Raw genomic sequence first — 25,021 nt, forward strand, 5'->3', positions numbered from 1 at the left:
GGCTTTCTCCTCTCTCTCTGTCACCCTCTGGTGAGTACAAGCACTCTCTGGTAACCCAGAAAAAGAAAGAAAAAATGTGAACAGAAAGACACAAAGGCCAAGTCCTAGGGTTCTCTGCCAATAGCGATCAGAAAGCTGAGGAGCAGTCAGCACAGAAACCAAACCATCGGCTGGGAGCCAAGAAAAAACATGTTAACAGGTCAAGTAATGTGAAGTCAGAGAGATGACCACTGATTTTAGCATCTTGGAGGTCACCGGTGACTTTCCAAGATCACTTTTAAAACAGCGTGATAGGGGAAAACCAGGTTAGAATACATTCAAGAAAAAAAAAAAACTGAAAGAAAGGGCGGATCAACTTTTGGGGAGCTCTGGTATTAAGGTAAGTAGACAATGGGCCAGCAATTGAAAAAGAAATGTTCTCCTAGGATGGGAGAATGAGCAAAGGAGAAAATCAACCATTAGGTCTTCAGTACGTCACACCTCTGTGACCTAGAATCTCATACACAAGGACGAGAAGCCAGTACATGGGCGCACACAGGCAGATACTGCGTAGAAGCACGTGGAAGACCCCTTTCGTATGTTTCTTTCTCAGACACAGGAGCCATGTCGTCAGCTGAGGGTGAAGAATGGGGACGGCCTGGCGAAAGTCTACGGGAGGAAGGAGGTCACAGTGTTTCAGGGATGGGGAGTGACAGAGCAGACAGGCAGCCGGGGAAAGGCACATCTCAGCTCTTCCTTCTCTATTCATTTCAGCTTGATACATTTTAAAATAAAATATTTTTGGTTTCTGTATACTTAATTTTGAATCCTGCTAGAACTGAATTTTATGTCTTGTGATATTTCTTCACATTCTCTTGTGGTTTCTAGGTATGAAATTGCATCATCTGCAAATGATTTTCTCTCTTCCTTTCTATTTCTTTTTAAGTTTTGTTACAGGGTGTGTGTGTTCACCAGAGAGGGGAGAAAGTGAGAAATTACCCCCCCCAGGGGGGATGGCAATGCCACAACCCTATCTCCTCCATTCTCTTCTCAGATCTTGGGCATGCAGGCTCACATGCCTGGTGTGATTTTTTTTTTTTTGGAGAGTTTTTTTTCGCTATAGGGCATGTATGCTCGCCAGACAGACAGAGAGAGACACAGAGACAGAAAACGAGAAATCACCCCCTAGGGGGGGATGGTCACGCCACAGTCCCTTCTCCTCCATTCTCCTCTCAGGATCTTGGGCACGCAGGCACACACGCCTGGCGTGAGTTTTAAGCCACTGGGTCCGGGATGCGAACCATGGTCGACTACGTGGGAGTCCAGCGACATAGCCATTACACTAACTGCTGGTTCCCCCTGGTGTGATTTTTCAAGTTGCCAGGCCTGGGACTTGAAACGTGCAGTTGGCCACGTGGGATGTAGCTGCCCTAACCTTCACGCCATCTGCTGTGCCTCCAATTTTTACAGTACCTTTTTTATATCCCATGTTTGTGTTTGCTGGTAAATCCATAGCTATATTAAATACCAGTAATAATGGATAGCTCTGGCTTGGGAGTATGTCTCTTAGTGCTCCGCTGTCCAATTTGTTAGCCTCTAGCCATGCGTACTTACATGAATTTAATTAAAAATTCCTGAGCACATTTGGCTGATGGCTCTAATATGAGACAACACAGCACAGGTAAAGAACTGTCCATTATCACAATAGCTCTGTTTCCTTATTGGGTCTGCAGTGCACACATGCTACCTTAAAAAAAAAAAAAAAAAAAGTCTTCTTTTCCAATTTTATTGAATTTACAAAACCATACAACCTACCCACTTAAACCACATAATTCAATGACTTCTATTATATTCAGAGTTGTACATGTATCACTACAATGAATTTTAGAATTCATCACTCCAAAGAGAAACCACGCACCACTGGGCTGTCACTCTGCAATTCCTCTTGCCCGCCAGCCCTAGGCAACCATTAATCCACTTTCTGTCTCTTTAGATTGGCCCATACTGGACAATTCATCTAACTGGAATCATACCATATGTGGTCCTTTGTGGCTGGCTTCTTTCATTCAGCATAATGTTCTCAAGGCTCATCTATGTTGGAGCTTGTATTGCTAATTCATTTTAAAATTGCTGAATAATATGCCACTGCATGGATATAACAAATTTCATTTATTCATTCACTGGTTTATGGACATCTGTTTTTTTAAAGATATTATGAATATTTGTAATCAAGTTTTTGTGTGGACAGGTTTTCATTTTGGGGCTCGTGTACACTTAGGAGTAGAACAGCTAACGGGAACTCTGTGTTTAACTATCTGAGAAACTGCTAAACTGGCTGCATCATTCAAAATTCCTACAAGTAAAGATGGGTTTCAATTCCTTCACATCTTTGTCGACACTTATTATTACTTCTTTTTAAAACTATAGCCCTACTAGTTGGTGTGAGGTGGTATCTCACTGTTATTTTGATTTGCATTTCTGAAAGCTAATGATGAACATTTTCTCCTGTGCTTACTGGCCATTTGTATACTATCTTTGGAGAAACACCTACTCAAGTCTTTTGCCTTCTCAATAATACTATCTCCCAATTCATACACATGGTGTAAATATTATATTTCTTTTGTTAAATTTACTCCTGAGTACTTTATTTGGTTTGATTGCAAATGAAGTTATTTTCTTAATTTCATTTTTTGGCTTGCTCATTATTACTATGTAGAAGTACAATGAATTTTTGCACATTGATCTTGTATCCTGCAGTTCTTGCTTAATTAGTATATTAGTGCTGATAATGTTTTACTGGATTCTATATACAAACCAAGTCATCTACAATAGACAACTACTTTAATTTTTCCTTTCCAACTTGGATGTCTTTTATTTTCTTGTCTAAGTTTCCTAAGTATAACTTCCAGCAAAATGTTGAATACAGGCGATAAGAATAAATATCCTTTTTTTGTTTTGTTTTAAGAAAGATTTTTGCTATAGGGCACATGTGCTCGCCAGAGACAGAGTAAGACAGAGAAACAGAAAGTGAGAAATCACCCTCTGTGGGGATGGCCACACTGCAATCTCTTCTCCATTCTCCTCTTAGGATTTTGGGCATGCATGCATGCACACGTGCTTGGAGTGAGATTTTTCATTTTTAAAAATTATTTAATTTTATTTATTATTATTTTAAAATTTGAACAGAGAAAAAGGGAGAGAGAGAGAGATGGAAGGAAAGTGAGAAAGCAAGCCTTCAGGTCCAGGACTTGAACCATGGTTAGTCATGTGGGAGCCCAGTACCTTAACTACCATGCCACCTGCTGGCCCCTTGGCATGAGTTTTTAAGCCACTGGGTCTGGGACTCAAACCACAATCAGCTATATGGGAAACCAGCAACATAACTATTATACCATCTGCTAGTATAATAGGGGGGAACACTTTATGTCCTTCACCATTAAGTATGCTATCAGATGCAGGCTTCTGGCAGTTGCCCTTTAAGAGGTTGAAGTTCCCTTCTATTCCTAGTTGGTTGAGTGTTTATACTTTTTTACACATCCATATGAAGGATGTGTTCAATGTTAAATTTTATTAAATACTTTTTGTGTCACTCGAGATCATCATACAGCTTTTGTCCTTTATTTTACTGATGTGATGACCTCATAGTTCCAATCGATTTTGAGTTTATAAGCTATAAGGAAACTATGTTAAATTTTTTTTTTTGAGAGGTTTTTGCTATAGGGTGCGTGCGCTTGCCAGAACAGAAAGAGACATAGAGACAGAAAGCGAGAAATCACCCCCCAGGGGGGATGGTCATGCCACAATCCCTTCTCTTCCATTCTCCTCTCGGGATCTTGGGCATGCACGCACATGCGCCCGGCGTGAGTTCTAAGCCACTGGGTCTGGGACGCGAACTGCAGTCAACTATGTGGGAGTCCAGTGACATAGCCATTACGCTAACTGCTGGTTCCCAAGGAAATTATGTTAAATTTTTTGAATACCTTATTTTGCACTTTTTGCAGAACTGATACAGCGAACAAGTATATTAATAGTTATCTCAACAATTCCCTTTGTACTCTCAGCATAAAAATGAATTGTTCATGGTGTGCCATACTTTTCCTTTTTCAATGAAAGAGAGACTGTGGGAGGGAGGGTTTTGACAGGGTCTTGCCAGATCTTAATCCTAATGCCCCAACTTCCCAGCTAGCTAGGACCACAGGTGCATGCCACTGCTCCTGGCCTGTTTTAACTTGGGCATGGAACTGAACATGGGCCTCCACCATTGTGCAGCAGTGCCCTTCTGCTTGTGCCACAGGGGTTGGGCCTGTGTCATACTTTTATTGCTTTTTAGGAAAAAGAGTGAGGGATAAGTGGGAGGAGAAGGGAGGATAGAAGTAGGTTTTCTCCCCCTTTATACGAGAAATGGAGCTAGGTAATTTTGACAGGGTCTTGCTGTCTTGTGTTCCTTCTGCTCAGCCTTCCAAATGAGCTAGGATTAGAGGTATGTGCAGTGTTACACACACACACACCCGGTGTGTTCAGGTTGATCCTAGATCTGAACCTGAGCTCTGCTGTGGCAGAGCTATCTGGGCATCACAATGTCTGAGTCCGCTTAATGTTGCTATTGGACTCTCTTTCCCAGTATTTGGATTTCTGCTTCAACATATGTAAGTAGGGTTACTCTCTAAGTCTCACTTTTTAATATTAACTGGACTATACACAGTCCACCTTCATTATTCAGATCCCTTATTAACAATTTCACTTCCTCGTTAAAATGTATTTGTAATGATAAACAAACAAAATCAACACTTGCAGCACACTGGCAGTCATTTGCAGACACGTACAGAATGGAAATATTTGAGTTGCCCAAAGTGTGTGGTCCCCAGCTTGGTCAGCCTCTTGTTGCATCTCTCATACAGAGATGACCCAAGAATGAAGACAGCAGTGAGGAACTGGGGCAGCAATGGAGCAAGAAGCTCCAGCTCTGGAGCAGCAAGCAGGGGTTTCAATTCCAATTTTGGCAACAGTGGTGAGTGGCCTTAGGCAAGTCATTTTATGCTTCTGAGACTCACTTTCTCTTTTGTAAAATAGAGAAAATAGAATCTATTAGGATGAGTTCTTAGGATTTAAGATAATCTTACATTAAAATTGCACATATATATGTGTACATATATATACATGTATATACTTCTCCTGGTAGCAGTGGCTCATCATTCACTAATTCGGCGTTCTTGGCCACTGTTTAGAAGGTAACTGCTGTGAATAAGGAGAGTCAACTGTAGTTTTGATGTCAGCCTTATACACGCTTTATAAAAATATTTTGGAAGTTGTTTTTCCCCTCTTCTGTGTTCTAGAATAGCTCAAATGGTATTTAAGTATTTGGTTAAGTGGTTGGTAAGATTATAAAGTGAATGGGCTCTGTAATTTGGGGGTTAGCAAACAGGTAGCTCTTTATCAAGTTTTCTCTATCACATTAACAGAAATTATTTATTTATTTATTTATTTTCTAAGGCCAGTTTTGGTCATTTCTGTTCTCTTAAAAAATGACCCAATCAACCAGGAGCTTAGAATCAAACAAAATAGTTTCTTGTGACTCTTTACTATTTTGTGGTCTTCCTTTCTTTTCTTTTCTTTTTTTTTTTTTTTTTGAGAGATTTTCGCTATAGGGCGTGTGCGCTCGCCAGACACAGAGAGACATAGAGACAGAAAGCGAGAAATCACCCCCCAGGGGGGATGGTCACGCTGCAATCCCTTCTCCTCCATTCTCCTCTTGGGATCTTGGGCACGCACGCACACGTGCCCGGCCTGAGTTTTAAGTCACCGGGTGCAGGACGCGAACCACGGTCGACTACGTGGGAGTCCAGTGACATAGCCATTACGCTAACTGCTGGTTACCATAACTATTTTGTGATCTTTGTAGTTAGCCCTGTTATCATATTTAATGATGAATTATTTCTGTTACTTCTTATTTTGGGTATTTGAACTTCTCTCCAGCTTTGCCTGTGTATAAGGTTTACAAATGGTTTTAGTTTTCATCCCCCATAACCATTTATTGTTTTCCTACTTTCTATGTTAATAGTTTCTTGTTTTATCTTTTTCCCTCTGTCACTAGATTGTGTTTACTTTCCAATTTCATAAATGAATTGTTAATTTATTTATGTGTATTTATTCTTATTTAAAGCTACAAATTTCCTTCTGAGTACTCCGTTAGCTGTATTCCACAATTCTGAAATATGGCCTTGATCATTTTCTAAAATTCATTTACAACTGCTATAAATTCAGTTTTAATTTCCTCTGTGAGGCAAGAGTTGATATACTTTAAAATTTCTAGGTTTTTTCCTTTGAACTTATCTTCAACTTTTATTTAAATGACTGAATAAAAATGAGTTTATTACCATTATTCCAAGTCGGAAACATGCCAAGACTGTCCACGATAGCATGATCAGAGAACACTGTCCACATAATTTCTCTATTTTTAGGTTTGAGGTTTTTCTTTATAGCCATTGTATCAATGTTTAATGAATGTTCTTTGGACATTTCACAAGAGGGTGAGTTCTATCTTTAGCTATTTACAGACTTGATCTATTGTTTTATTTCTGTCTGACTTCTAGATTCTTACTCATTTTTATCCACTTGCGTTTCAATATTTTTCTTTTTTTAGGTTTCTGCCATAGGTGTGTGTGCTTGTTGGAGAGAGACAGACAAGAAATACAGAGAGAGGGAAAGAAAAATCACCCCCTGCCCTCAGGGGGATGACCATGCTGCAATTCCTTCTCTTCCATTTTCTTGGGATTTTGGGCAAGCACACACATGTACCCGGCATGATATTCAAGCCACCAGGCCCAGGACTCAAACCACACTGGATCACATGGAAGACCCGCACCTTAATCACTACACCGCCTGCTGGCCTTTGACTTGTTTTTTCATGAACTCAGAAAGAATGAAATGTGTTTCTGTATTTTTGTCTTTCCTGTAGTTGTTGTTTTATGAATACTGATGTTATTTGATGCATACATAGTCATATCTGATCTACATCTTAATCATTGAAAAATTGCCCTTCTTTGTTTAATTTAAACTTCCTGAGATACTTTCCTCCTTTGCATTTATTTGATAAAAATCTCTTTGTAAAAGAATTATTTTATTTATTATTATTTTGAATCTGCTATAGTCATCAGAGAGAGACAGGAAGAGAGGAAGAAAGTGAGAAAGCAAGTCACCAAGTCTTGAACTCGAACTGCAGTCAGTCATGTGGAAGTCCAGCGCTCCACCCACAGCGTCACCTCCTGGGCCCTATTTAGTAAATTTTATCCATATCTTTGCTCTCAGTTTTTCTAAGTCACTTCACTCAGAGAGGATCTTGTGCATATAGCACATGGTTTGGGTTTTGCTTTGTGATCCAGAGTTTTTACTTTATTAGATGAATAAGGCCACTATATTTATATAAATATGTCTGGATACATATCAATGTATTTTGTGTCATGCCTTTTAGTGCTTTTTGAACAAACCCTTCACTGTATGATTTGTATCTACTTGGGTTTGCTTGTTTTTCCTGTGTGTACGCATGTATATTTCATTTAAAAAAAAACCAAACTATTTTATTTAACTTTATTATTATTGTTTTCTAGTTTGATCAGAGAGACAGGGACAGAGAAAGAGAGAAAGGGGAAGTAAGAATGTAAGCCACCAGGTCCGGGACTCAAACTGTGGTTGGCCACGTGGGAGTTTAGTGCCCTTAACCACCATGCCACCTGCCAGTCCCCTCACATGTGTATTTCTTTTAAGCTGGAAAGTTTATGCTTTGTTCTAGGGGTAGCCTTTGTAACTCTAAGTTCATAAGACATCTTAATTCCTTACTTATATACATAGCATCTATTGATTTCCTATGAGTTGTGACAATCTTATAAAGTTTATAGGAGACCTGCAGTAAGTTCATGGAAAATGTTATGCTAAAACCATGCATGGATTTCAAAAATTTTTTGCAATAAAATATTTATACTGTTGTCCCATTTTCAAACTTTTTTTTTTTTGGAGAGGTTTTTGCTATAGGGCGCGTGCGCTCGCCAGACAGAGACATAGAGACAGAAAGCGAGAAATCACCCCCCAGAGGGGATGGTCACGCCACAATCCCTTCTCCTCCATTCTCCTCTCGGGATCTTGGGCATGCATGCACACGTGCCCGGCGTGAGTTTTAAGCCACCGGGTCCGGGACGCGAACTGCAGTTGACCACGTGGGAGTCCAGCGACATAGCCATTACGCTAACTGCTGGTTCCCCCATTTTCAAACTTTTTGAAGTCCCCTTGTACTTCTCCCCTGCCCAGTTTTATTTGATATTATTTTCCCTGAAAGTTTCTTTTATTTAAACTATACCTCTGGGGCCGGCAGGTAGTATAGTAGTTAAGGTACTGGACTGCACATGGCCAACTCCATGATTCAAGTACTGGACCTGGTGGCCTAAAAACGTGCAAGGCACATGTGTGTATGTGCCCCAAATCCCAAGAGGACAAGGGAGGAAAAGGGACTGCAGTGTGGTCAACCCGACTGACGGGTGATTTCTCACCTTTCCTGTCTCTGTCCACCAAATATATGTAATCAATAACCAAAAAAAAAAAAAAAAAAAGTATTCCTCTGTTTCTTATCAGTTTTAAATAAAGGGTTTTGACTTCTAGCTATAAAAGATAAAAGAAATCAGGTATCTCCACCATCCTTTACCTCCTCTTTCCAGTCCTCTTCTAACTTGTGTTATGTCACTATTACATTGCTAATAATGCTATTATCACATAATTATAACATAATGTATGTTATCCTTATTATGTTATTATATTATTTATATCATACTTATTATTCTATATCTATTTAATCTTAGCCCTACAAGAAATAAATTTGAGCCCCACTGACAGTATTTCTACCATTATTTTTCTACTTACCTATTTGCTGAAGTTTTTCCTCTTTCAATTTCCTAAGGTGTTTTTAAAACTATGTATTTTCCAAGATTAAAAAAGCCAAGAGGCATGGTGATTAACGCAACTGGACCCCACATGGCTGGCTGCATGAAGTCCCAGACCTGGCAGTTTGAAAAATACAGAAGGTACATGTGTGCTCGAATTCCTGAGAGGAGGAGGGATTTCAGCATGGTCATTCCCTACCCTCCCCCGGGGGTGGTTGCTTTCTTACCCTTTCTCCCTATCTGTTTCTCTCCCACAAGGGCATATACCCTACAGAAAAAAAAATGATTGTGGGATCAGCGGTTGGTATAATGGCTATGTCACTGGTAGTCAACTGTGGTTTGAGTCCTGGACCTGGTGGCTTGAACTCACATGGGGCACATGTGCGTGCATGCTCAAGATCCTGAGAGGAGGATGGAGGGGAAGGGACTGCGGTGTGGCCATTCCCCCAGGGGGTGACTTCTCGCTTTCTGTCTCTCTGTGTCTTTCTGGTGAGCGTGCATGCCCTATAGTAAAAACCCCTCCCCCCCAAAAAATTGTATGAGGCCTTTACACTTGATAAAATGACTGGGTTAAAATGTATTAATCACTTCATTTTACATCAATATCCTGGAGCCATCATTTATAGTCTTTGAACATTGAATGTCATTATGGAAAAAGTGGTAGCCAAATTGACCTCTGTCTTCTCGTTTAGGTAACTTGATCTTTTTGTGTATACTGTCCAAAAGTTTTCTTTAAGTCTGTTTATTTCTTTTTTTTTTTTTTTAAGATTTTTTAATTTATTTTATTTTTTATTATTATTTAATTTTACCAGCGAAAGAGCGGGCAAGAGAGATAAAGTGAAAAAGCAAGCTGCCAGGTTCAATACTTGAACTACAGTAGACCACATAGGAGTCCAGTTCCTTAACCACCATACCACTTGCTGGTCAACAAATTTAGTGATTTCATAAAGCTATCTCCTATAAATGATTTTTCTAGGCCAATTATTCCTGGATCCCACTGTGACTTTTCAATTTGTAGATTCAAGGTTTCTTTTATTTTTGGAATGCTTCCTTGAATTATATCTTTAAAAAAACTCTGTTGTTGTATCGTTGCTTTTTTTTTTTCCTTTGGAACAGAAATTCTTCATGTTTGTTGCTGTCTTTCTCAGCTATCACACTTCAGTCTAATACCCTTATTAATTTTATTTCATTTATTATTAACAGTCCTGTCCAACATTTATCCTTTTGTGCTTTCTCCATATTCTGATGGCCTGTGTTATATCTTTTTAAAAAATATTTATTTAACTTTATTTATTTTATTTTAATTTGACCAGAGAGGGAGAGAGTAAGAGAGAGGTAGGAAAAGTGAGAATGTAAGCAACAAGGTCCAGGGCTTGAACCGTAGTCAGCCACATGGGAGTCCAGCACACTTAATCACCATGCCACCTGCTGACCCTGGCCTGTGTTATATCTAATACAGTTATAATTTTTATTAGGATTATGCTATTCGTTCTATTTCTTGTCTAAGTTCCGCCAGTTTATGTCTGATTTCCTTTTGTTCCCTTCCTAAACCTCCTTGAAAAAGTTGTTTACCTTCTTTGTTATCTCTGCTTTCAACGTCCACAATGGCAAAGACTTCATTATGTTGCCTTATTTTTTAATGTGAAGTGTTTGATCACAATCTCCATGTCACTGCTGTAAAATATTTCTGGTGACTGTTCCTTACTGACCATTTGTTCTTATTTTTCTCTTCCCTTTTTTCTTACAGATCACTGTAAAGATCTTGTGATAGTTTCTTCCTCATTGTCATTAGACATTTCTGAAAGTTTCACGTTCTTACTACACCAGTTACTTATAGGAAGTTCATGCAGGGGAGATGCCAGGCACTTAACTCAGACCAGGAAGAAGCTTCCTTATGGCACCAGCTGGTTTACAAGAATGAGTTCTAGTTTTTTCCACATTTTAGTCAACAGAGATCAGTAGCTTTGGGGCTGTTCGAAAAGCAAGTTCTCATTATTCCTATCCTCTGAAGTTCTACTTTCCATAAATACGGCTTGTCTCTGTGGTTACTCCTATCAGCCTGCTCTTGCTGTTCCTTCATTCCAGGATGTGCCCAGAGAGCCTCTGCCTTACTCTTCCTGCACATTCCCTAGGCCCTATCAGGGGACTTTTGGCTTTGCCCCTCCGGATATGCCAGTGACTTGGAAGAACTACATTTTGCCAGCTTTCTCTGAAATCTGCAGCGTTCAGAGTTCTCTCTCAGCAGTGCTCCTGAGACATTCTATATTACTTTCACCGGATTTGGCACCCCTCCAGGTTACAGACCTCTCTTAGTTTCATCAAAGATGAAAACTGGTTATTTTTCATTTTCCTTAATTACTATGAGGTAATTCCAAGAAAAAGAACTGACATGGTTACCTTAAGATGAGAAGCCAGGTAAGTAACTCTAGGAGTCTAACCACACAATCAGAAATTATCTAACTATCCAAATTTGGGGAGCATGAAATCAAATAGCTGAGAGTATGAAAATTTCAAAAATATTAAATTATATAACCATAGCTATATGATTATGAATGTTTTGTGAAAATATGTAACTATCCATGGAAAAAGCGTGATATTAACATCAGATAAAGCAGATAATAAAAACTACACTGGGACCAGCAGTTAGCGTAATGGCTATGTCGCTGGACTCCCATGTAGTTGACCATGGTTCGACGTCCCGGACCCGGTGGCTTAAACTCACGCCAGGCGTGTGTGCGTGCATGCCCAAGATCCAGAGAGGAGAATGGAGGAGAAGGGATTGCAGCGTGGCCATCCCCCCTGGGGGCTGATTTCTCGCTTTCTGTCTCTCTGTTTCTCTCTGTCTTTCTGGCAAGTGCATGCGCCGTATAGCAAAAAACCTCTCCAAAAAAAAGAAAAAAGAAAAAAAACTATACTGGGGTTAATAAATAAGTAAAATATGTGCAAAAAGGACCATCACTATTGGGTTGTCAGGAAAGTCATGATGTATTTTTCTATGTTTTGCTGTGCAAAAGTGGGTCATGACTAAAAAAAATGACCCAATAGAAGGAGAAAATAAAAATGTTTTTGTTCAGGATCATGACTATTGAATGTTTTTCACTTGAAAATTTTTGTTACGGTCACAGAATAATATGTACCCAAAAAACCCACATGTTCGAAAAATACAAACAACAGAGATCACTGCGCCTTAGACTATAGCAGTCACTAAAAGCACATCATTACAAAGGTAGCGTCTGGCTCCCCACTGACCAGTCATACTGTATATACCCCCTCTGTGAAGGCAAGCTCCAAAAGCCGTGTCCGTAATGCTTCAGCTGCAAGCTGGATCTCTCGCCGCCCACGCCTTCCCCTTTAGCACCTATCCCACACTTCCCCAACCTGAGGTCAGCTCTACTCCACACACATGGCTATTTACCCAGCAGTGATAACAGGCTCCACAAGGGCAGTAGCAAATAAGAACATGGACTTTGCTCTTTAATGCTGTTTGTTTGTAATAAAGGGCAACACAAAAACCGCCTGCATTTAAAGGACAGTTTAAAGTATTTGCGCTCTGGAGATATGTTAAGTAAAATATGCATAAAAATACATTTAAGGGACACCCGGTGGTTTAGTGGTTAAGGTGGCTGGATCCCACATGGCTGACTGTTAGTTCAAGTCTGGATTCAGTGGTTTATAAAACACATAGGGCATGTGGACACATGTGCCCAAAATCCCCAAAGGAGAAAGGGCGAAGAAGGGATAGTGGAATGATCATTCCCCGTGAGAGGTGCTTTTTCACTTTCCTGCTCCTGCTCTCTGTCTCTCTCAGGTGAGCATACATTCCCTGTGACAAATGTTTTTTAAAAATGCACTTAAAACAGTGCCAAGCACATAGATATTCTATAGGGGTCTTTTTTAAAAAAAAAAAAAATCTCTAATTTTTAAAAAAATAATTCTTTTACTCAATTTTATTTATTATTACTATTTTTTAATTTGACCAGAGAGAGAGAAAGTGGGAAAGCAAGCTACCAGGTCTGGGGCTTGAACTGCGGTCAGCCATGTGGGAGTCCAGCAGCTTAACCACCATGCAACCTGATGGCCCCCCCAAAATAATCATTTAATATTTTCAATTTTCTAGCAAGGGAAATAAAACAGGACAGTTAAGAGAGTCTGAAGATAACTTTCTAAATTATTATTTATTTAGGGACCAGCAGATGGCATAATGGTTACATTGCTGGGCTTCAACATAGTCAACCACTGTTCGAATCCTGGACCTGATGGCTTAAAGCTCATGAAGCTCATGATGGGCACATGTGCATATGTACCCCAAATCCCAAGAGAATGGAGGAGAAGGGACTGCATGGTCATTCCCCCAGGGGGTGATTTTTTGCTTTCTGTCTCTTTGCCCTCTGTGTCTCTGGCGAGTGCATGCACCCTATAGCAAAAATCTCTATTAAAAAAAAAAGATTTATTTAATTTTATTAATTATTATTATTTTTAAATTTGATCAGACAGAAATAGAGAAAGTGAAAGTGAGAAACCAAGCCACCAGATCCAGGACTCAAATCGTAGTCACTCATGTAGGAGTCCAGCACCCCAACCACCATGCCACCTGCCGGCCCCTGAAAATAACTTTTTAATTAAAAAAATATGCTAAGAAAGGATACTATATACAGGTTTTCCATGGCTATTTAAAACTAAAACCTTTTCCTTCAACTGTCACATTGCTGTTTCAGGGTTTCTGCTTTTTAAATACTAACATGGCCATCGATATTATAAAAAAATCATTTTTAATGCATAAACTTGATGTAGGATTTGTCTATTTCATAAACAATATTTTTCCCTCTCTGAATAATTACAATTAGCCAAAGTATTCAAAATAAAATCAAAAGCATTTTCATTAAAAGTTAGCATAGCAGTTTTAATGAAAATATTGTACATTCTAACCCATATAAAAGGAAAACTGATTACCCATATGGAAGGATAACTGATGTAGCCTTTTCAAGCATTACTTCATTCTTCAAGATGAAGAAGGTGTAAATTACAGAAGTAAATTTATGAAGCATATATACTCTAAACATGGAGCTTTTGCTTTGGTTAAGTAGTGGTTAAATTTGTCTATTGTTTATTGACAGAAAATGTATACATCTTTAAAGTTCCAATCGGTTAAAATGAAAAATATACTACATGAGTTGTGCTAGTCACATTTCAAGTTTCGACAGCTGCGTGTAACCAGTGGATACCCTACTAGTTGGTACAGGTACAGAAAGAACCCTTTACTTTAGAGAGTTTGATAGGACAATGCTGATCTATACAATCTGAACGGAAAAAAGACACAAACGCCTATGCTGAGGTATCGCTGAGTTTGAGAAGCGATTACACATCAGAGTATTCCTCTCGGAATGGGGTAGGGGAAAGTCTGTGCTATGAGATGCTACTTGAATAAATACGAAAATTCAATCACACGGAGTCAATCCTAAATTTCAGGGAAAAGGGCCGGTGGGTGGGGAGAAACCTGTTAGGGGATATGCCAGTTCTGTAGCTTCCCAGATGGTATCTGAGGCGCAGACAGAAGCTGGCCTAGCTTCTCTCTTTTCTCACTCTACACACTCCTGAAACAATCTCGCCCACACATCTACAAACTGGTAATACGAAAATGTCCTTTTCCAACACAGATGGGAGTGCTGCCTTCAGATCCATTAATCTAGCTTCCCTTACTCTTCTCTCTGCTCGGACTACTTTGGAAGTACTTCACAACAGAGTCAAACTTGGACTCTGTTTCTTGCCTTGCTTTCTATTTAATAAAGAATTTGGCTGGCTTTTGTCCTTGGTTCCTGGGAGGTAACCTCTAAGCTCTAAGAATAAAGAACTGGCTGCTCTTTGTCCCCAGTTCCTAGAAGTGCTCTGTAAAGCTTTGGGATTTTTTCAGTGAGAAGAGGTATCTGTTATTCATGGTGGGTTCCTCACAGCACAGCTGACAGTCTGTGCTACCAGCGGACTCAGGCTGGGCCCCAGTTTGCACTAAGGAGATGCCTGCCCAAAGCAGAAAACCCAACCTTGTGATTAGAGAATTGGGACTTTGAGTCATGTGACGTCAGCCCATGTTCTGGGGAGAGCTGGACCTCGAGTTCAACCTTGCGTCATGCCTAAAGAATGACACCTGAGGAAGCCTCTGGGTGCCAGAGCACAGACACACTTCCTTGGTTGGCAATATATTGTCCTAGACTAAAGGGTCTGGAGGGTTATACAGTCTGACTCCATGAGGAAAGGAAAACCAAAACTTCACATTTGGAACCTTCCTGGACTTTGTTGCATGTGTCTCTCCCTTCGGCTGATTCTGATTTTTATTCTTCTGCTTTAACAAAAACTGTAACCAAATATAAGCACTATGCTTTCCTGGGTCCTGTGAGGTGTTATAGTAAATTATTAAATGAGAGGTTAGGGGCAACCGCAGAATTTGTAGCTAGCCGGTCAGAAGTCAGGGTTGCCAGGAGATCCCCACACTCATCCTCACTGGTGTCTGAAGTGAGGGCAATATTGTGCAAAACCGTGCCTTCGACCTGAGAATTCTGGACCAACTTTGGCTATGGCTATTAGAAGTCACTGAACCTGGGGCCCGCCAGCAGGTGGTGTGGCAGTTAAAGGCACTGGATTCCCACATGGCTGACCACGGTTCGAGTCCTGGGCCTGGTAGCTTGCTTTCTCACTTTCTCTCTCTCTGTCCCTCTCTGGTCAAATTGAAATAAACAAATGAATAAATAAATAAAGTTAAATAAAATAATTCTTTAAAAAAGAAGTCACTGAACCTTCCAGATCTTTTTCTGGTGTTCACTGTGGTAGTAGACGGCCCATCTATCCGGCTGGGACTGGGACTTTCAACCACTGTCTACACAACGAATCCATCATCCCTTCAGGTCTGCTTCCTAAAAGCTCTGACTCTGTTCACTTCGCTCCAACACCTATCCAGCCTACAGCGCCTACATGACCTGATCTTCCCTCTCCTGTACCACTCTCCGTATTACTTATAAAATTCTGACTACTTGTGCCTTCTCTATGATGCCTGACTTGCCAAGTTTATTTCAACCTTAGCGCCTTTTCATTTGCTATTCCCTCTGCTTAAAATGTTCTCACAGATTTTAGGTTTGCAGGTTCCTTCTTATCAGTTAGGTCTTGGTTTACATGTTGTGTCCTCAAGGAAGTCTGCTTTATTTTCTAATTCCAAGCAGCCTCTCAATGACTGTCTCATCATCCTATTTGGTTTTCACCACAGTACTTACATCAATTTTGTTTCTGTATTTTTTTTCTCCTCAGCGTTAAAAGCCATATCACATTCAAATGTTGTATTCCCAGAGGCTAGAACAGTGTCTGGCACAATTATTTACTGAGTATGTTAACTGGAAATTCAGATACAACTGAATCTACTGAAGTTGATTACCTTGCCAGTCTCCTGACTTTACTTTTGCCCTCCTGAGATCCATTCTTCTCAGACTAGCCTGATTCATCTTTAAAACAGGAGCCGCATTAAAAACAGGAGCCAGCAGGTGACATGGTAGTTAAAGGCGCTGCACTCCCACTTGACCAAAAATCATGCTGGGCACATGTGCACGAATTCTCAAAATCCCAGGAGGAGAATGGAGGAGAAGGGATTATGGCATAGCCATCCCCCCAGATGATAAATCTTCAGCTTTGAAGTGATTTCTCACTTTCCCACTCACTCTCTCTGTCTCTTTCCAGCGAGTGCACATGTCTCTATGGCAAAAACCTAAAAAAATAGGGCTTACTGTTCTACTATCCAGAAAGTTCTACCTCTGAGACAAAGAGGATAGGGCCGTCATAATCTGACCTCTGTTCACGATTCCCAGGACTTCTCTGGGTACCAGTCATGATGAACTACTGCAAACACTTCCCACACTCCAGGCTTTCTTGCCTCTCAAACTTCCCATGCATATCCCTTCCCTCTGAAATTCATCTTTCCTCCCCAATTTACAGAAAACTCCCCTGATCTTTCACAATTGGGTTAGGTTATCCCTCTTAGGTACTCACAACAGTAACCTCTAGCTCACGCTATCATACTGCTGATTTTAGATGATCTGTAATTGTCTGGATGCTGGATCCTTCTCCAGTGTAAGCTCGTTGGGGGTGAGGTCATGTCTTATTCAGCAGTGTTGCTACCACTGAATACAATGCCTGCTTACATACTGTGTGTACTTAGTATGTATGCACTGAACTTGTTTGTTATACTGGAAAATCTGCTGACAAATTCAGAAGTCTTTGTTCCATGTTCTCCACTGTATTTAACTAACGTTACCCAAAGAGTAGGTGCTCAAGAAAGACTAGGGGACCAGCAGATGGTGCAGTGGTTACATCGCTGGGCTCTCACATGGCTGACGGTGGTTTGAGCCCTTCAAACTTACACCGGATGTGTGTGCATATATACCCAAGATCCCAGTAGGAAAACAGAGAGGGGACTGTGTGTGGCCATACCCCAGGGGGTGATTTCTTGCTTTCTGTCTCACTGCCTCTGTCTTCTCCGGCAAGTGCACACACCCTATAGCAAAAATCTCTCTCTCTCAAAAAAAAAAGAAATCCAGTGAAAGTTAACAGAGAGAAATCAAGGATGCTTGGTTATCTTAATGATGGGGTGCTGCATTTATTTAAGGATACCAGCAAGGCCCCCAACAAGATTTCAATTAAAGAGCTAATCTGAATAGTTTTCAATTAGGTTACATGATCTCTTTCAACATGTCTCCTTGCTATGTTGTTACCAGCATTTAAGGTTCTTTCGTACAGAGGGATACTTCAACTTTACTCAAAGTACCTATGTAATAAATAAGCATTACATTGCTTAATTCTAGGAAATCTGTTTATAAACTCTCCACTTCAAAGTGAGCAAAATTATTTTCACAAGAAAAACTACCCACTGTCCCTGAAGGATAAAAATTATTATCCTTTGGTACCATGATAAAATATATAGATACATGTCGTACCCATTAAGATAATATGACAGATTTTTAAAATAAGCCTACTGCAAGTTATTCACATAAATTATACTTGTCATTTAAAGTAGTGTTCTTTGCAGACTTGTTCCAATAACAGGGCCAAAGCTCAAAATGTTTTGAAAAGTTTTCTACAGGAAATGTCTTTAGCTCCTGCATCAATTCTTTTAAATACAGTCAGATGATAAATCTTCAGCTTTGAAGGTAGATATTTATTTTTGCAAGCAACTAGACATCACAAGTCATGGCTAGTAATTATATCAAAGACATGACATGATAGATAAAAAATAAGGTATACATGGATCAGAAACACTGGCAATGTCCAAGTTTCTTTAAGTTGTATGCTGAAAACAAAGCTAAGAGGGGTTGGAGAATATTGAGAGAAAAGGGGGAGGGAGAAGGAGAGAGAAAGAGAAGGAAAAAGAAAAGAAGAAAACTGGTGTTGAAAATATCACATATCCTAGATCTTCTTAAAAGTCTGATGAAAATTTTGGCTCCTTTCCTCAGAAAAATTATGGTTTCCCCATTCTCAAAACATCACTGGTATACAGTATCAGAAAGGTTTGAACACGTTGAGGTCCATTTATGGAACCAGACTAATATTTCATGGTTAAGAACAGTAATGTTTGATTTTTTTTTTTTCCTACTGCAACCACAGGGAAAAATAGATATATTTTATACTGTGACCCATTTTGTACGTGTGGGTGTTTATGTATGTGTATTACCACACAAATTGGGTCACAATATAAAATATATGTTTATATATATAGTACACACACACACAAAGTACATAAATATATACATGTACATACACACACACACACACACACATATATATATATAAAGTAAAAATAGAAGTTTCACAAGATAATTCTCAACCCTATTATATGAATAATATCATTTTCCATTTGATTTCGTTAAAGAAATTGACTGGCACCAATTTAACAACTGAAAATAGTAGCTTATGAGCTGAGCCTGGGGCCCACTGTTTGAGGAAGCTGGATCCTACATGGCTGACTACAAGGTTGAAATTCTGGCCCCAGCAGCTTGATAAAAACACTGCATGCATGTGTGTACACACCCAAAACCCTCACAGAATAGAAAAGTGGAAAAGGGACTACGATGTGACCATGCTCCCTTTGGGGGTGCTTTCTCCTGCTTCACCCTTAATACCTCTCTCTCTGGAGAGTGCATATGCCTCTGACAAATTAAAAAAAAAGAAAAGAAAAATATTAGTTTAGAGTAAGTGTTGCACAACTGGAGTAAGTTCATGAAAAAGAGAAAATTCATTGACTATAAAAACTCTGATACACTCGGACCAGCAGTTGGCGTAATGGCTATGCTGCTGGACTCCCATGTAGTTGACTGCAGCGCGAGATCCAGTCCCGATCTGGTGACTTAAATTTACACCGGGCATGTGTGCATGCGTGCCCAAGATCCCGAGAGGAGAATGGAGGAGAAGGGATTGCAGCATAGCCATCCCCCTTAGGGGTTATTTCTCGCTTTCTGTCTCTCTCTCTCTGTCTTTCTGGTAAGCACACGAGTCCTATAGCAAACAACTCTCAAAACAAACAAAAACAAACAAACAAACAAACTCTGATATACTATGTTAGGATAATAAACACAAAAGTCTTTATAGTCAAACCTTTCCAGTGCCTGAATTATTTTTTTTAAAGAATTATTTTATTTAACTTAATTAATTTATTTATTTTAATTTGATCAGAGAGGGACAAAGAGATAAAGAGAGAGAGACAGGGAAAATGAGAAAGCAAGCCACCAGGTCCAGGACTCAAACCATAGTAGGCTATACGGGAGTCCAGTGCCCTTAACCATCACGCCACCCGCCGGCCCCATGACTGGATTCTTTACGGTCTAAGTGTGTTGTCCTGATCATTCATCTACACAGATAACCACTGGAGACACAGATAAGTAAATTGTATAACGATCATAGGAATTCCATACCTTAATATTAGAAAACCATAAATCATTTTCATGTAAAGTAGCAAGGTAGACAGATGTAAGAAGTCCAATGCAGAGGGCAATGGTTCCGCCAATTGTAAATGACAGAATCTTCCATAATCTTCTATTAGTATGGCCTTTTAAAAAAGTCAAATGGATGAATAAGTCAGTAAAAAATTTAGAATAGTTCACTTTAGACTACCAAGTAAGCTAAGTTTTAGCTGCTGATCATTGCCTCTCCTGTACCTAACAGAGAGAGAGGTTCCTTTCTGTGAGCCCACAGACCTGTCTTCATTCTCTTATCTTTAACCCAGTGTATCTACCTGTTCCATTCTGCCAACCAGAATGTAAGCTTCTCAAGGATAAGTACATTATATTACCAATCCTAAATATGTAGTGCCTGCGCTTGGCATAGTTTAGTGACTACAGTTTGTTTATGAAGTTTGTTAAATAGAGGAATACTTGGGTTATGTGTCTAGGATGTAAACAATCTTTTAGATGACCTACTTACAGAGTGTGCATTATTCATTAAAAGCTACCAAAAAAAATTGATTATTTAAAAAAACACCCCAGGATCAGCAGATGGCTTAATGGCTACATTGCTGGACTTCCATGTAGTTGACCGTGGTTCAAGTCCTGGACCCGGTGGCCTAAAGTGATGCCAGGTGCGTGTGCATGTGTGTGTGTGTATGTGTCCAAGATCCTGAGAAGAGAATGGAGAAGAGATTGCAGCATGGCCATCCCCCAAGGGGGGGGTGATTTCTTGCTTTCTGTCTCTCTGTCTTTCTGGCAAATGCACGCACCCTACAGCAAAAATCTCTCAAAAAAATTTTTAAAAAAGAATAAATAAATAAATAAATAATACCTCACAGGAAAACATAATCTACCATAACTCAAGTTAAAGGGTGTATAAGCTATAACAGAAAAATTACTTATATCACACTTAAGCAAGCATATATATTCTTAATATTGGGTGAATATTTACAAACAAAAAGGTGAATATTCTGATAGGAAATAGTTTAAGACATGAAGAAGTGATGCACAAAACATGGCCAATAAACATAATAACCAGAAGAAAAGATGTTCATGATCATTAGTGTCAAACAAATGCAAATCAAAACAATGAGCTAGGGAACCACCAGTTAGCGTAATGGCTTTGTCGCTGGATTCCCACGTAGTCAACCGCGGTTCGCGTCCTGGACCCGGTGGCTTAAAACTCACACCGGGAGCATGTGCATGCGTGCCCAAGATCCTGAGAGGAGAATAGAGGAGAAGGGATTGTGGCGTGACCATCCCCCCGGGGGGTGATTTCTCGCTTTCTGTCTCTATGTCTTTCTCTGTCTTTCTGGCGAGTGCACTTGCCCTATAGCGAAAAAACCTCTCCAAAAACAAAACAAACAAAAAGAAAATGAGCTATGCTTTTTAAAAAAATCTTGGCTAATTTGATAGCTTATAAATGCTAATACTGTGCTTAATAAAAATATAAAAAACAGACCTTTTCAAATACCAATTGGTGGAAGAATAAGTCGGTACCTCTCTGGAATGCAACATAGGGAGTAAAGCCAACGAAATGAGCATGCCATTTGACTAGTATTCCACATCTAGGCATATACTCTCAGAAAAGTTAGTTTCATTTTTTTTTTTATTGCCAGAGGGCACCTGTGCTCTCCAGAAAGGGAGAGACAGAGAGAGGGACCAAGCAACCCCCAATGGACATGGTCATGATATAATCTCTTCTCCATTCTCCATCCCTTCAGGATTTGGGGCATGTATGCACATATGCCCAACATATTTTTCAAGCTATTGGAGCAGGGATCTGAATTATGGTCGGCCATATGGACCCCAGATCTCTTAACCATTAGGCTATGGTGCCAGTCCAATAATTATTGCTTTATAAATATTTTAGGATAATTATTATAGTTCTGTTTGTATTAGCAAAAGGTTAGAAAACCATTCTAATATTCAACAAAGAAATTAGTTAAATAGAATTATGCTACAACCACATAATGAAATGCTACCGCTGACAAGATTTTTAAAAATATGTTGACAGCCATATGTTTATAACATAACAAGAAGAAACAGCAAGTTACAAAACAGCACGTTGATTCCAATTTTGTAAAACTATATATGAACGCTTGTGGGTTTACACGTGCAGAGAATGACTTTTAGACAGCAAGATGAAGTGTCATTGGTGGTAGTCTTAGGATGGGTGGGTGGGTTTGTGGGAGTATTTTCTTCTTTTTTCCTTTTCTTTATAGTTTTCAGGGTTTTTTTCCCCCGTGACTTGAATAAATACTGCTTTGGTTAAAGTATTTCCCCCAAATTACTAGCTCTGGCTGGTGGAATTAACATGGCTGCAAATAATGTAAATTCTGGCAGACATCCAAAATGGCTGATGGGCATGGAACTTTTCAGGCTTATTTCTAAAATCTGGATCAAGCTAAGTTACAAAAGGAAATGAGAAGGCAAGAAATTGGTTATTAAGGCCATTTGATATATTGCTCAGCATTACACAACTTACCAACTTCTGATCACTTTTTTCACACACACACATAGAGACAGTTTCAAAATTTGATGGAAAATGAGAAGAGAAAAAATTTTGATTCATCTTTCAATACTTACATGAAATTAGAAACTCACCTAAGGTAAGGCTACTAGTGTGAACAGCATATCTATACCAGAAAAATTAGAAATAAACCAACATCTGAATGGTGGGGAAAAGCATTACTCTAGCTAGTCAAAGGGTCAGATTGGCATAACCACCGGTAAGGAATAGGCAACTGAAAAGCAAGGGGCTCTCTTTTACTTTTTTTAATCTATTGGTAACTGTTACTGTACAACCAATATCATCAAAAAGCCATCAGAATAAAAAGTGCCAGAACAAGTTTCCTCGATGTTAGGTCTCACCAATTTTTACCCTAGGAGATATTTTAATACATAGAAATAGAAGCAATCAAAAATGCTGCTTCAGTTTAAATCACCTACCAGATGCCAGTTTATTTTCCAACTTCACATTTTCTTCTTGTGCTTGAAACTCCTCAGAAACTTCTGTGGTGTTTACTCCTTTTCTTTGCCGGATGGACATCATGATGTCAAAGACCTCTACGCATTGTTCTTCCAACCACTCCTGCGAAGGACACAGAAGTAAAGGGCCCATCCACATGTCAACACCCTGTCTCCCCAGCACACCCTGGGTGCCTCTTGCTTTAGGGACTTCTTCACAGGTGCCATTTCTCCAGTAGTCTGCCCTCCCATTTTCCCATCCAAATCTGAATCAACCTTCAAAGGTACACTCAAGACACAATGCAAACAGTTATTTAACTCAACCTGTATTTATGAAGCACCTGTTCCACGGAGCCGCTGCCAGGACTTAGGGATACAGGTGAGCAACAACACAGACAAGCCTCTGCACGTCTTCCAGGAAGACTTACTTCTTTGGACACTCCAAATTCTGTTGATCTTTTTTATTCCCTGAGCCACAGCAATTCCCACGCATCTGTCACCTAATTATACAGTTTTATGTAATTTTTTACAATCACCTCATTACACAGTCTTATATAATTTAGTAGTAGGACTTCAGTACCTCCCACAGAACTAGCCACGTGGGAGGTACTCAATAGTAAATTTGTTGACAGTCAGATTGTGAAGAAGCATTGTTTGGTCTCAGGTGTTTTAAGACAATTCTCAGGAAAGCTTCAGGAATATGCCTCGCGGTGATGATGGCGGGGGTGTCCAATCAGGGCAGCTGCTATCCCAGGGAGCAACAGTGGGAGTAACTGCAGGGAGCAGGCGCCTGGTTTGGAAGCAAGTGGGAGGCGGGGGAGTGGTGGCAGTGAATAAGCTGATTCCAGTCCCCCAGAACATCTTGTTTCACGCCTTTGGATAATGAACAGCGTTCTGCTAATTATTTATTATACATGACCTATGGTCTGACATGACCGTTTCTTGTTTCGACAGTTTATTAGTTCCTAAAGGTAAACAGCTTGTACTATAGAACAGAACAAACCAACATTAAACAATTCATTTATTCGTTCAATCACACACACACACACACACACACACACACACACAAAGTGAGAAGGAAAACAGACTTAAGTGCTATGCCTTCAAGCACTGGAAATGCAGACGCTGGAGGAGGGAGGAAGAAAAGGAGTTATGGAAGTCTCGCAGGGATGGGCTAATTCCTCGAATGAATTAATCCTAGAGTCATGCTCTAAGGTGGGAGAAGAGTTTTTTTAAATGCCACAATTTATTCATTCTAACATGTCCAGACGAAAAAGCAACAAATATTGAAGTGTCAATTATGGGTCCAGCGTGGAGATGGTCCCACGAACTATGCATTAAAGTTCTTCCATCAAACGAAAACCAAAGCAATTTTAAATGTTTGAAAGGGACCTGAACACGACTGCTTATTAATAAGAAAGGCTGATATCGCAGTGCGCATCTCCTGGGCGCCGCAGGGCACTGAGCTCCGCTACCTGCGCACCACGCCCTGCAACACACACACACAAAGTGAGAAGGAAAACAGACTTAAGTGCTATGCCTTCAAGCACTGGAAATGCAGACGCTGGAGGAGGGAGGAAGAAAAGGAGTTATGGAAGTCTCGCAGGGATGGGCTAATTCCTCGAATGAATTAATCCTAGAGTCATGCTCTAAGGTGGGAGAAGAGTTTTTTTAAATGCCACAATTTATTCATTCTAACATGTCCAGACGAAAAAGCAACAAATATTGAAGTGTCAATTATGGGTCCAGCGTGGAGATGGTCCCACGAACTATGCATTAAAGTTCTTCCATCAAACGAAAACCAAAGCAATTTTAAATGTTTGAAAGGGACCTGAACACGACTGCTTATTAATAAGAAAGGCTGATATCGCAGTGCGCATCTCCTGGGCGCCGCAGGGCACTGAGCTCCGCTACCTGCGCACCACGCCCTGCAACACCTGACGTACCCATCAGATATTCATCGGGACGCCGGCGACCAGAGAAGTTCATGCGCTTGCTCCAGCTTACCCAGGACAGCAAGTGGCCATAGAGGACAGCGCTCAGGCCCTCCCGCTGCCTGCGCGGTCAACTGCGAAATAGCTCCGCAAACTTCCTCACCCGCGTTCCGGCCCAACCCCGCGTTTCGGGAGGCCACTGGCGCGCTCAGTCCCTCCGGACACTCCGAATGCCGCGGCCGCGCAT

General features: G+C 40.2%; 1 protein-coding gene across 8 annotated transcripts in view; it reads right to left on the minus strand.

Annotated features, from left to right (window-relative positions):
- The window catches only part of DPY19L3 (dpy-19 like C-mannosyltransferase 3), a 92,561-nt gene that overhangs the window by 67,105 nt on the left and 435 nt on the right, over positions 1-25,021 (minus strand). For 4 of the 8 annotated variants that reach the window (XM_014584000.2, XM_006167992.3, XM_006167994.3 and 1 more), the window contains exons 2-3: positions 22,823-22,964; positions 19,841-19,974 (exon numbers count right to left, since the gene is read on the minus strand). In XM_014584000.2, the coding sequence (XP_014439486.1) occupies positions 19,841-19,974; positions 22,823-22,964 (276 nt within the window). Of the gene's footprint in view, positions 1-19,840; positions 19,975-22,822; positions 22,965-23,181; positions 23,739-24,786; positions 25,014-25,021 lie in introns of those variants that run through there. The other 4 variants (XM_014584001.2, XM_014584002.2, XM_014584003.2 and 1 more) reach the window with 4 other exon arrangements.

The sequence above is a fragment of the Tupaia chinensis genome, unplaced genomic scaffold (assembly GCF_000334495.1).
Source record: "Tupaia chinensis unplaced genomic scaffold, TupChi_1.0 Scaffold145396_1, whole genome shotgun sequence".
Classification (NCBI taxonomy): Eukaryota; Metazoa; Chordata; class Mammalia; order Scandentia; family Tupaiidae; genus Tupaia; species Tupaia belangeri.